The 11812-nt window shown below is 59.5% G+C and overlaps 2 protein-coding genes across 9 annotated transcripts in view; one reads left to right on the top strand and one right to left on the bottom strand.

Annotated features, from left to right (window-relative positions):
- NUMA1 (nuclear mitotic apparatus protein 1) overlaps positions 1 to 1657 on the bottom strand; it is a 63000-nt gene extending 61343 nt beyond the window's left edge. For all 8 annotated transcript variants that reach the window (XM_067539074.1, XM_067539070.1, XM_067539073.1 and 5 more), the window contains exon 1: positions 1550 to 1657. The gene's annotated coding sequence lies outside the window, so the exon portion shown is untranslated. The remainder of the gene's footprint in view (positions 1 to 1549) is intronic.
- A 289-nt stretch (positions 1658 to 1946) lies between these two features.
- LRRC51 (leucine rich repeat containing 51) lies at positions 1947 to 11812 on the top strand. Its single transcript, XM_067539049.1, has 5 exons — positions 1947 to 1978; positions 5621 to 5718; positions 7918 to 8123; positions 9054 to 9202; positions 10822 to 11812. The coding sequence occupies exons 2-5, from the start codon at positions 5634 to 5636 to the stop codon at positions 10961 to 10963; spliced, it is 582 nt and encodes a 193-aa protein (XP_067395150.1). The 5' UTR covers positions 1947 to 1978; positions 5621 to 5633; the 3' UTR covers positions 10964 to 11812.

Raw genomic sequence — 11812 nt, forward strand, 5'->3', positions numbered from 1 at the left:
TTCTTGCACATACCTGCCCAATAATCCAGCCTGCATGGAAGGAGACTCACACAGTTGTACATAGTCCCAGCCAAAAACCTTCAGCACATACATATGTAGCAGCAGACACTTGGAAATGGAGGGCAGGGAGAGGAGAAAAGATTTTAGGGCTTGGTATGAAAAGGGTAGTCTCTCTCCGGTGGGCACAAGTAAAGATGGAGTATTAATACCATATGAACACCCCCACAAAAATACATTGTTAGAATACTTCAACTGCTCTAAATATGCTCAGTTTCCCCGCAACATAAGAGGAAGCCCAGAGAACCCACCTCCTCCATCAGGAGTCACTGAAGTACACCAACACAGAGCAGAAAAGCCTTCTGCTGACTCTAGGTCTCTAGTGTAACTCCTGGATCAGAGCTACACGGGGCACAAGTCAAGAGTGGTAGTGAGCTAGGAACAAAAGATAGAACAGAAGGCCGGCAAAACTCTAGAGAAAGGAGTGGGCGCTACCAGAGAGGTCAGCCTAAAATGGCTGTCATTTTAAAGTCAGGCTATGCTGGCCCCCCCAGTGAATCCCGCCAAACTAGGCTTTGTAGGAGCTAACAACAAATGAAGTGAGTGTGAGGGACTTATTTACTCAAAATGATTCTTGGCACATTTTCTGACTGAGATACAGATAAAGAAGTTTGCCAAGTAATTCAAATCATGCCAGGAAGAGAGATCGCAGTTAAGCCAGCCCGGCACCTTCTCAGGAATTGTTTGGCACCTCAGACACACTCAGTGTGCAGAGCGGGTGAGTGGCTATACGTACATACGCCTCAGCTGCAGGACGACGGTGGAATGGCTGAAAGCAAGGACGGACAGTTTAATAAACAGATTCAATCTGAGCCCTGCAAGAAAACATGGGAGCCTCTCCGACGACGGGCACCCAGAGGAGACGCTCGGGTAACATCTGTCCATTCCTGTGCGCCCAGGTACTCCAGCGAGCTCACACCCAGTAATACTTGCCTCCCCCCGCACAGCCCACATCTGTACAATCGCACACACACCAAGACACCGGACCCCCACCATCTGCCCCCCACCCAGCCCACTGCGCCACGCACACACGCACAGCCCAACCCGACGAAGGACGTGCCACAGAAGTGAGTGTGTGTAGCCAGCTTCTGCAGATGGGGGGGGGGGCCTGAAAATGAATCGAGTGCAGGAGGCTTCCAGCAGGGACCCGCCCACCTGGGGACAGGTAAAGAGAGACGCCCCCTCCCCCATCATCGTTCCCTCAGCCCCCTCCCCCGTCACTGTCCCTCACCCCCCTACTGCCCACCCCATAGCCCCTCCCCCCTCAGCCCCACCTCCCCTCAGTGTCCCCCCCCGTCACTGTCCCCCCCCTCAGCCTCCCTGGCCCCCCCACCTGTCACTGTCCTCTCAGCCTCCCCCCCCCCCGCTCACCCACCCCTCAGCTTACCCCGCCCCCTCCCGGTTACCAGCCCACCTCCCCCTCGCCCTGCCCCCAGCCCACCACGCGCCCCCAGCAGGCCGCCCCGGGACAGGCGCCCCCCCCTCCCTTTACCGTATTCTCTCGAAGCAGCGGGGCGGACGATGCCAGCCCGAGGCCCCGCCGTGTCCGAGGTTCCCCCCAGCAGCGGCGCGGCGCGGCCCTCAGACCGATTCAAACAGCTGCGCCGCCCCCCCCTCTCCCCTCCCTATTGGCTGCAGGCCGGGTTCACGTCATCTTACGCAGATCACGTGGGGAGGAACTGCTCCTCCTGGGAACCCTGTGCGGGGGAGGGGGGAGCCTGGATGGATCCCGCGAACTCTCGCCGCGAGCCCTCCTGGGAAATGTAGTTCCCAATTAGCTCCCCGGTAACTACGCTTCCCAGCATGCCTGGCGGCGCGCGGGCCGGGTGGGGCTTTTGGTGTGATTCTAGTTACCATAGCTACCGCGTTCCATAGAGTGGGGGGGGGGGGAGAGAGAGAGAGAGAGAGAGAGGCAGAGATGGTGAGTGTGAAAAACCTTTGCACTGAGTGTGAAAAGGGGCTGGGGGGTGGGGACAAGTGAGTGTGAAAATCTGTGCAGGGCACTGACAAGTGTGAAAAGAGGGGCCGGGGGGCCAGTGGGCATGAAAATCTGTGCCGGGCACTAGTGAGTGTGTAAAGAAGGACCGAGGGCTCGTGGGTGTTGAAAATCTGTGCCGGGCACTAGTGAGTGTGTAAAGAGAAACCAGGGGCTAGTGAGTGTGAAAATCTGTGCTGGGCACTAGTGAGTGTGTAAAGAAGGACCGAGGGCTCGTGGGTGTTGAAAATCTGTGCCGGGCACTAGTGAGTGTGTAAAGAGAAACCAGGGGCTAGTGAGTGTGAAAATCTGTGCTGGGCACTAGTGAGTGTGCAAAGAAGGACCGAGGGCTCGTGGGTGTTAAAAATCTGTGCCAGGCACTGTCAAGTGTGAAAAGAGAGGCCGGGGGCTTGTGGGGTGTTAAAATCTGTGCAGGGCATTGGTGAGTGTGAAAATCTATACAAGGTTATGAAACATTCACAAGCATGACAATCCATGTAAATGCAGGATAAGCGCGCAAAGCTGTGCAAGAGCTCCGTGTACATGGAAAGCCGGGCGCTGAGTGTGATAATTATGGACGGGCATACCGAGTGTGAGAATACATGCCGTAAATGTAAACCTGTGATATGACATAGTGTGTAGCCTGAGAACTGAGTGTGTAGATCGGTGCATGCCTCATTTTCAGTGAAGCAGCACTTCAAGTGAGGGTTTCATTCCAGGGCGGACTCAATGGAAACTGAGGCAGCTCCCAGGAAAGACGGGTCCTAGTTACCTACCCTGGTTCTGATGTGGCCCTCCTCACCCTGGTATCTGGGTGCCGTACAATGCTATTATTGTAGCCTGCAAGTTGACTGTGTCCAAATCGCCCCTGGCAAAGGGCAGAATGGGCGTCTGAGTCCCAATTGCCAAACCGGATTCTGCCCTTGCTGAGACCTGCTGTCCTTTTTACAGGAGTTGTTGTTTTCACGGTCTTGAGAAAGGTGTGAGAGCCCCTGAAACGGAGCCCTTCACTGCCCGCACAGAGAGATCTGTGTTACAGAGATCTGGCTCCAGCACTGGGGACCCGCTCACTGTGTCTTTCAGAAGAAGCCTCACTATTCAGCACGCAGGGCGTCACCAGTGCAGTGGCGCTGTTTGTGGAGTAGAAGTTTTCAGCAGCGTCCCCTTTAACACCACCATCTCTTGTGCCGTAGGCCAGGCGGCTGCTGCTCAGCTCCAGAGGTGGCTGCATTTCAGTGGCGTGGTGATCGCCATAGGAATATGGAGGGGGCATTGTTACATGGTTAGAGCAGGGGGGCTGCAGTCAGGAGACCTGAGATCTATACCTGGCTCTCCCTCTGTCTTGCTGTGTGACCTTGGGCAAATCTCTAACTCCCTACGTGCCTCAGTTTCCCCATCTTTAAAATGGAGGCAGCTATGCAGCGTTCCTGACATGAAGCTTGGGAAGCGCAGTGAATGACTGGTTTAAACAGCTTTGAGCCCTTTGGACAGAAAGTGCTTTAGACGTGCCAAGCGGTATTCGTTTGTAAAGTGCTCGGGGAATGAAAGGCTCTATGAGAAAATCAGCTGTGAGGAGGTAAACCAGCATCCGTGAAATCGGCACGCCAGGGCAAAGGCATCTGTGCATGTCCATGGGCAGGAAGGAAAGTATGCAACAGCCTGAGGGCTGCCAGGGCAAATCTGTGGAGAGCAGTAAGACTCAGGGGCTGTCCAAACGTCTAATTAATCCTCACATCCCTGCCGGGAGTTGAGCCAAGGCATGGCTCCCCTTCCACAGATTCATAGATCCCCAGGCCAGACGGGACTGTTAGATCATCCAGTCTCACCTTCTGTATAGCACAGGACAGAGAATTTCACCTAGTCACAGAGACAGGGGGCCTGGACTTCCTTCCCCAGGTCACCAGCTAAAGTGACCCCGCTCAGTTCAGTCTTGAAGTGGGGAGGATGCGGCGAAGTGGAGATGCTCTTAATGTTTCCTCTGAGTGCTGTGCGGGTGCCTCAGTTTCCCCTCTGTGTTACTCATGGGTTTCGGTGATGGGACCAGGGTGTGTGATCATGGCAGAGACCACTAGAGGGCGGGTGGGCCTTTCCCAGCCACATGTACTCAGATGATAGGCAGGGCCCCTCTGCCTCGGGTCAACCAACTCCGAGAGGTAGATACAAGGAGGGGTATATTCCAGAAAGGTCTCCAGTCTGGATTGAAGAGACGGAGAGAATGCCCCATTTCCCTGCAGGGTTTGTTCCAACGGTTAATCACCCTCTCTGGTAAAACGCTGGGTTTTGTGCCTTAGTTCTAGTTGGAATTTGTGTGTCTTGAACATCCAGCCTTTGGGTCTGTCTTTCTCCAGGAGATTAACAAGCTCTTTATGTGGTACTGTCTCCCTGTGAAGGTATTTACACATGATAATCAAGTCACCTTTCCACCTTCTTCCTGCTAAGCTAAACAGACTGAGCTGTTTAAGTCTCTCACTCCCAGGCATTTTTTTTCCAGCCCTTGAATCATTTTTGTGGCTCTATTTTGCCCCCTCTTCAAGCTTTAAACAGCAAATGTGGACACCAGAACCAGAGGCAGTATGCGATAGCAGGGGATCAGGATCCAGTCTCACCAGTGCTGGAAACAGAGGGGAAATCACCTCTCTGTCCCTACTCACTATTCCCCTGCTATACAGCCAGAGAAGAGTTACATTGCCTTGTGTCACAGCATCGCACGGGGCACATGTTGTCCAAGATACAGTCCCCCATTCTGTAGGTGTGGCCTGCATTCTTTGGCCCCATCTAGGGAAACTGAGGCACAGGAGGGATTAGGCAATCTGCCCTGGATTGCACGAGGAGAGAGTAACAGAACTGGGAACAGAGCTTCGTTGTTAAATCCACAGGATTGTGCTAACTCGTCTTCTGGGCTGAACCTTCCGGCTCATTGGCTCCACGGGGCAGGCCTGTATATCCTGGGCCAGGATCAAACTAGCTCCGTCTCTCAACAGCGAATTCAGAGACCTGCCCGCCACAGAATTAAATGTTGCCAACCTCAGCTCTCCTGCCCTTTTGATTGGATGAGATATTCTTGTTCCTACCCTAAAATGTTATGGGCCTTGTGCTGTTAAAGAGCTGCCAGTTCCACCCCAGAGGTGGCTGCACCTTCAGAGGCACGGGTGTGAAACCCGTTGGGATCCCCTCGGAGGAATGATTTTGTCACGTCATTAGCTTGCGGTGCTGCTGATGCGAAAGGCAGGCAGCCTTGTGTTTACTGGTCTGTCTCGGGAAGGGGGGAGTGCCACGGGAGTTTGAAGACGAAAATATCTTTCGATTTCGTCTCCACCTTAGCAGCACAAAATACCCTCGTGAACCAGCTCGTGTGTCTGTGCTCCACTGCCCTTTACTGGATGGACTGCTCAGCTGTGTGTCATGGGCCCTGTACGGCTCAATGCTAAGGAAGAGGCACTGCTAGCTCCAGTGGTGGGGGCCTTGGCCCTAGAACTAGGAGGAGCTGTGTTCTAGTCTTGCTGTGGCGACAAGGTGTGGTCTGGCTGGGAAGCCTTAAGGGCTGTGCTAGATCCTTCATTAAAATCTCTCTCCTCTGGTTTTTCCTAGCGTGGCCTGAAAGATGAGCAGGCGATGGGATTGCTGTAAGATCTCACTGCAGGCACCTCCCCTGGACTATTCCTTCCGAGGCATCAGCTTCATCCAAGGTGCGGCTCTTACTTTGCAGAGCAACCTAGCGCAGACTTGTTAGTGGGGGCAGGCGAGGGCCCCCCCCCCACTGCTGACGCTCACTGGCCCTAGGCTGTCCTTCCTAGCAGAGGCCTTTTCATGCAAGGACCTGGGAAAACTCAGGCCTGGAGCTTACGTGACTTGCTCAGGGTCACGAGAGGAGGCAGTGGCAGAGGTGAGAGGAGAACCCAGGAATCCTGCCTCCCACCAGCAGAGCACACGTGCCGTTCTGTGACGAAGAGGAGATGCTCCTAATGTTCCCTCTGAGTGCTGCATGCCTCAGTTTCCCCCCACGTCACTCATGTATTTCGGTGATGGGACCCGGGGGTGTGATAATGGCAGAGACCATTAGAGAGCGGATGGGCCTTCGCCAGCCATGCGTATGCAGACAACGGCCAGACCCATGAGAGGCATGGCTGTGTGGTGGCTGGGAGGAAGGGAGTCTCCAGGGAGGGGTCAGGGGAGCAGGGCCGGGGAGTGGGGGCTCTGAGGCTCTCCAGTCGGTCGCTGCTGTATCTTCTAATTAATCTGCTATCAAAGTCTTTCCACGTGTGGATCCTGAGAACTAATAAACCCTTCTGATTTCCACGCTGGCTGGGAATCGCTTCTGACTGCAAAGGGGGGCGCCTGGCCCTTTGGGGGCACGGAAGAACTCCTCAGAGCCCCATCCAGGGGGAGCTCAGGCAGAGCAGGGGGGCTGAATCCTCTGAGGCCAGATTCAGGAGGCTGCCACAGGGGTGTGTGGAGACCCGAGGGGGCAGAGTCCGGACTGGGTGCGCCCGAGTGATTCCAGAGCCCGGGTCCTGGGGGAGCCTGGGCGACTCCGTCACACCGTCCAGAGCTGGAAATAGAACCCAGGAGTCCTGCCTCCCGCTTCCTGCCTAACCACGCAACGCTTCTCCCTGAGCTGTGACGCAAAGCAATGGGAGGGACCAGAAAGGAACAGAGGCAAACTGAGAAATAAACTAATTGCCCGTTTTAATGCTGCCACCTCCTCTGACCTGTGATGGGATTCAGGCTGCGTCAGCCAGAGCAAGCCAGTCGGGCGTGCAAAAACCACAGCTGTGCGTAGGGCCTCTGTTCCCAGGGGCCGGGTGCCCCTGCAAAGGGCGTGTCGCTGGGCCAGCCTGGGCTTCTTTGCGTTACGCGTGATGAAGGTGCCCTTAGCTGGCAGCGGACTGGAGCTGGTTTGAGCTTAGTCCGCTAGCTGCCCACTGTGCCATGGCCACGGCAGGCAGGAGAGCTGCGGTGAGCCACCCTGGGGGCTTCGCAGAGCCGGACAGGGACCAGGGTCAGATCCCAGGAGCCCTCTTGCAGAGACCTCCTGTTACTGCTGGGGTTTGCCTTGCCGCACGGCTCTCCCGTCCCGCTGGCAGCCCTTCCACTGCGCTCTAATCCACAGCAGGGACAATACCCGAAGCTGTATTCAGGGGTGCAACAGGACGGTGGGCGGCAGGGGGCCAGTTCTCCACCTTAAGGTAGAGCCCTTTCCCGGCTGCCATGACAGAGGGTGGCCCGGCCAAACCGGAGTGGTGTTGTGACTCTGCACACCAGCTTGCAGCAGCACTCAGATTTGGGGGGCCAGGCAGGTAACCTGGGCCCCCCCTGAGCAAAATTCTGGCTGCAACCCCGTGTATGCCAGTTGGGCCCCCCCAAGACTCGGGGCTCTGCAGTGCGAGGTGTCGCACAGAGACATAGCCTCTGCCCCGAAGAGCTTGCAGTCCTACCGTGACAGGGCAGACCCGAGTGGAAGGAAGGGCATGCCACGGCCTGTGCAGTGCAGCCCAGAAAGCGGTCACGCCGGGAAGCTGGTGGCAGAGCCAGAAGTAAAAGCCGGATCTGCCGCCCCTCGGCCCCTTGCCTTAGTCACAGGACCAGCTACGGAGCAACTCGAAACATGGGTCCCTAAAACCACGGCAGAGGAGCCTGGCCAGAGAACCAGGCTGGGCTGGTCACCGGCGATGAGCGCGGTGAACCAACAGCGTCCTTCCTGCCTGGTCCAGCAGGAACCCGGCACAGCTCTGGGGTGGCTTACCTAGAGTGCAGGGAGGGGCCCAGATGCCACGGTGATGGGAACCAGATCAGAACCAAGACAGACCGGATCTGTGTCTGCCCATCCTGACTCTCTTACCTTCTCCACAGGCTGCTCTAACCCACCTCCCTGCTTTCCCCCCTAGACCTGCTGACGGAGGAGCCCCGGGCCGGCCCCAAAGCCATCAAGCGCTCCCCCGACGGAAAGCTGCTGACCCAGGCCTTGCGCCTGAACAACAACACCATCAACGAGCTGACTGACTTCACCTCCGCCATGGAGCAGCTGCTGGAGCACCCGGATGAGCTCTCCTGGGTCGACCTCTCCTTCAACGACTTGCCTACCATAGACCCGGTATGGCAGAGCAGGCTCCTAATCCTGCTTCTGACACCCACTCTCCCCCGCGGACGCTGGCGAATTCCCGCCCCGCTCTGCGCCTCGGTTTCCCCGTCTGTAAAACAGGGGCGTTACCCCTCCCCCCTTTGAGCTGTGCTCCAGCCGCTGCCCTGTACATGGGCTGCAAGGCCAGACGCTGCCCAGGCCCTGGCATTCCCTCGGGCTAGCGCTCAGAGTCGGGGTTAGATGAATCCATTGCCAAAGCTCCCCCTGCAAACCCCTGGCAGCGGCGCGGGGCGCTTGGTCCCCGGCATTGTCACCGCTCTGCTGCCCTGACTCGCCAGACCTCGCCACACGCTGCCCACCCCAGCTCCGCTCTGCCCCCTGCCGCTGCACGAATGCAGCCTGCCGGCACAGGGGAGCACTAGCAGAGCAGGATTGCTGTGGACAGCAGGGCCGCATGCCCCGGCCACCGTTAGGGAAATCAGCAATTCAGGAGCTGGTGGGGGCCGTGGGCTGGGAGCTGCTCCGCGTTGGCCTAATTCTGCTGCCATTGTAAAAGCCCCCATGAGCTCGCTGGCAGGCCAATGGGGAGGTCTCCTGGACAGCGCAGCCCTCCTGCGTCCTCTACACTCGGGAAAATCAGGCTACTTTTCCCAGCCGGGTCCCTGTGCGGCCTTGGGTCAGCCCCTTCCCTGTGCCTCAGTTTCCTGCTCCGCAGAGCCGGGATAGCGATCCTGACCCACTTCCAGAGGTTGACCTGCTCCGTGCTCGTGCTCTGCTGTGAAATCCTGGGGTGAAAGAAGCCAGGGAAAGGCAGAGCACAGCGGGGGCTGCTGTTGACAGGGGGGGAGTCTCACGGCCCGGCTCTTGCCCTGGGAGAGGCTTGCTTTGTTTCCAGGCTCTCCGCTCCCTCCCTCACTGGGGTGGGGGGCACTGTGGCCGCAGGTCCTGACGACGTACCACAACCTCCGGGCCCTCTACCTGCACGGGAACAGCATCCAGAGCCTCAGCGAGGTGGACAAGCTGGCGGGGCTGCCCCGCCTGCGTACGCTGACACTGCACGGAAACCCCATCGAGGAGGAGAAAGGCTACAGGTGGGGCCGAGGGGCTCAGCCAGCCAATGCTTCGGGGAGATGGAGGGGGAGCGGGGCAGGGGAGAGCCCACCCTGGGGAGCAGCTCTCCTCTCTGCCCTCTGCTGCCAGGGTGCTGAGACTTGTTGGGGGCCCCCTCCAACCCCACTGATGGGAGCTGGGTCTGTGACGGGCATGCCTTTCTGCCAGGGAGGGGGAGGCGCTTTGAGATCCTCAGTGGGAAGGCCCCACAGATGGGCAGCGGGCTATCTGCATGGTGCCAAACGCTAGAGCATCGGCAGGCCCGGGGGAATAAGGGACACCCTCTGCAGCTGTGCCAACCCACTGGCTCATTCTGTACTGGCCCTTGGGTCACACCCGGTCCAAGACCCCCCTTGCTCCCCGCTGACCCCTGCCCTGAGACTCCTGGGGTGCCTGAGCCAGGCCACACCAAAGGAAGACGCTGAAAAGGCTGGGGCCTGTTCCTGCCAACCCCTGCTCCCAGGCCAGCCTGCCTCACGCCCGTGCACCTCCCCATCTTCTTCTCAGTGCCGGAGGACAGCCAGGCCCAGAGCCCCTCCTCAAGACCTAGGCCCCATTGCGCTGGGCACTGCACGTTCAGTCCCCAGCCCTCGGCCAAGGTCACCCAGCGGGTCAGTGGCAGAGAACCCACATCCCCGGTCCCAGCTGCCCTCGCCCCCGCTGCAGCTGTGCAACGGGAGAATCCCCTGCCCTCCTGCCCAGACCCATGGGGGCAGGCCCGCCCGCTGAATTTTAAATTCAGCGATGCCGCCAGCAGCCCGGCTCGGCCTGCCGTTCCTTCACCCTGCTTCCTTTCGGGAGGCGTGCGTGTCCAGGCAGGAAGCAGGGGCCTAAAGCCTGGAGCAGGAGCCTGCCCGCAGGTAGCAGAGCTGCTGCCAGGTTGTCTTTCTTCCTCAGCCCCAGTCTCTTACCGCGCAGGGGCCAAATCCCGCCCGGCCAGGGAGGAGCCCCTGGGCAGCACATGGTTTAAGATCTAGTCAATGACAGCAGGCTGCTCTGCTCCAGAGGCCCAGCGCCACCCTGCTGAGGCAGCAGGATACGTCCGGACCTGTCCCTGACACAACGCAGCAGTTAGCCCCCCACCCACCCCCCGGGCGAGGGAAGCAACGCCTCCATCCGCTACAGAGGGCTCCTCTCGGCCCCAGCTGGGGTATAAAGCAGGCGCTGGGGGAGAGGGAAGGAGAAGCAGCAGTGGCGTACTGAGGGGGGCCGGGTGCTGGCCTGGGGAGTGGGGGGGGGTGCACTGGACTGGCCCTTCACCACACACAGGAGGCTCTGAGGGGGTGGCTGGACGGAGCCCAGGGGCAGGCAGGGGGGCTGGGAGCTGACCAGGTGGCATGGCAGGAGGTAAGCATCACCCCCCCCCCCCCCAGTTATACACCCCTCCACCCCCAGGGCACCTGGGTGGGCAACACCCTCAGCTGGGAGCCAGGGACCCCTCCTGCCCTGCACGGGGAGGGGGTCTGCAAATGCAGTCTTAGCCCCCGGGCGCCACAGACCCATGGTACGCCACTGAGACGCAGCCCCCGGCGGAGCGGTGGGAGGCAGGGGACGAGGAGCACGCGCCGCTCTGGGCCTGAGCAGCCGCTTTCTCTCGCAGGAGCTACGTGCTGTCCGTGCTGCCCCACCTGAAGTCCTTCGACTTCAGCGGCGTGACGAAGCAGGACCGCTCCACCGCCGCCATCTGGAGACGCATGCACGTCAAGCCCAAGAAGGTCAAGAAAAGGCTGGAGGACTACTGAGGGGCCAGGCCGGGGAGGGGCGGGGGTGTGGGGCACGAAGCAGCAGCTGTGTCGTTTAACGGCAGGCCCCGCTCTGGCCTGGACAGGCCGCGCAGCCCGCGTTAGCTTAGGAATAAAGGCGAGCGCGTTGTAGGCTAGGATGCTGAATCGCTTGGGGGGGGGGGGGTCTGAGCCCTCCCTGCCAGAGGGGAGCTGCCATGGCAGCACGGGGGGGTGCACACCTGCCAGGGGCGGCACAGGGGCTCTAGGCTCAGCTCGCCCCACCGCTGAGCCGAGGGAACCGGGAACGCCCCCTGCTCTCCTGCCCCTCAGGCCAGCTGTGTGCGGGGGAAGGCAGGGGGCCCTGGGCTGATACCCAGCCCCGCTCATGCCCACAGGAGAGAATGACCTGGGGAGCCCAACCGGTTCCTGCGAGGCTGCCCGGCAGAGTCAAGCTGGGTCCGGCAGAGTCCAGCTGGGTCCGGCAGGGGCCCGTGACCACCACGCTGGCTGCTTCCTTCTCCTCCCAGGGCAGGGCAGTGCCCCACGCTGCGGCTCTTCTGCCCTTGGCTTGTTCAGGGAGTTTCTCTAAGGCTGGAATGTAAAGTGCAGCCCCCCCATTAAACCCACAGCCAGGCAGGGCAGGAGCACACGCAGCAGAGCCAGGGCGTGGAGGCAGACGGCTCAGAAGCGCTACATACTGCAGGACTGCCCCTCTTCCACGTAGCCCCCTCCCCTGGCCTTGGCAAACAGGCTCTGCCACCCGGGCCCAGCTGCTGCACTGAGCACTAAACTCACCACGCGCCCAGCCCACCTCCAGACGCGTCTGTCTCCTTGCGCCCCGTGGAGGGATCAGTCCAGGCCCGACTC

Source organism: Emydura macquarii, unplaced genomic scaffold (assembly GCF_026122565.2).
Source record: "Emydura macquarii macquarii isolate MOO-44397 ecotype Brisbane River unplaced genomic scaffold, CSIRO-AGI_Emac_v2 contig_509, whole genome shotgun sequence".
Classification (NCBI taxonomy): domain Eukaryota; kingdom Metazoa; phylum Chordata; order Testudines; family Chelidae; genus Emydura; species Emydura macquarii.

Bases quoted from the DNA above. Each gene is read 5' to 3' on its own strand.
- LRRC51 (XM_067539049.1), top strand. From the start codon at position 5,634: ATGAGCAGGCGATGGGATTGCTGTAAGATCTCACTGCAGGCACCTCCC. The intron at 5,719-7,917 runs GTGCGGCTCTTA...TTTCCCCCCTAG, and splicing joins AGGCATCAGCTTCATCCAAG to ACCTGCTGACGGAGGAGCCC. The intron at 9,203-10,821 runs GTGGGGCCGAGG...TTTCTCTCGCAG, and splicing joins GAGGAGGAGAAAGGCTACAG to GAGCTACGTGCTGTCCGTGC.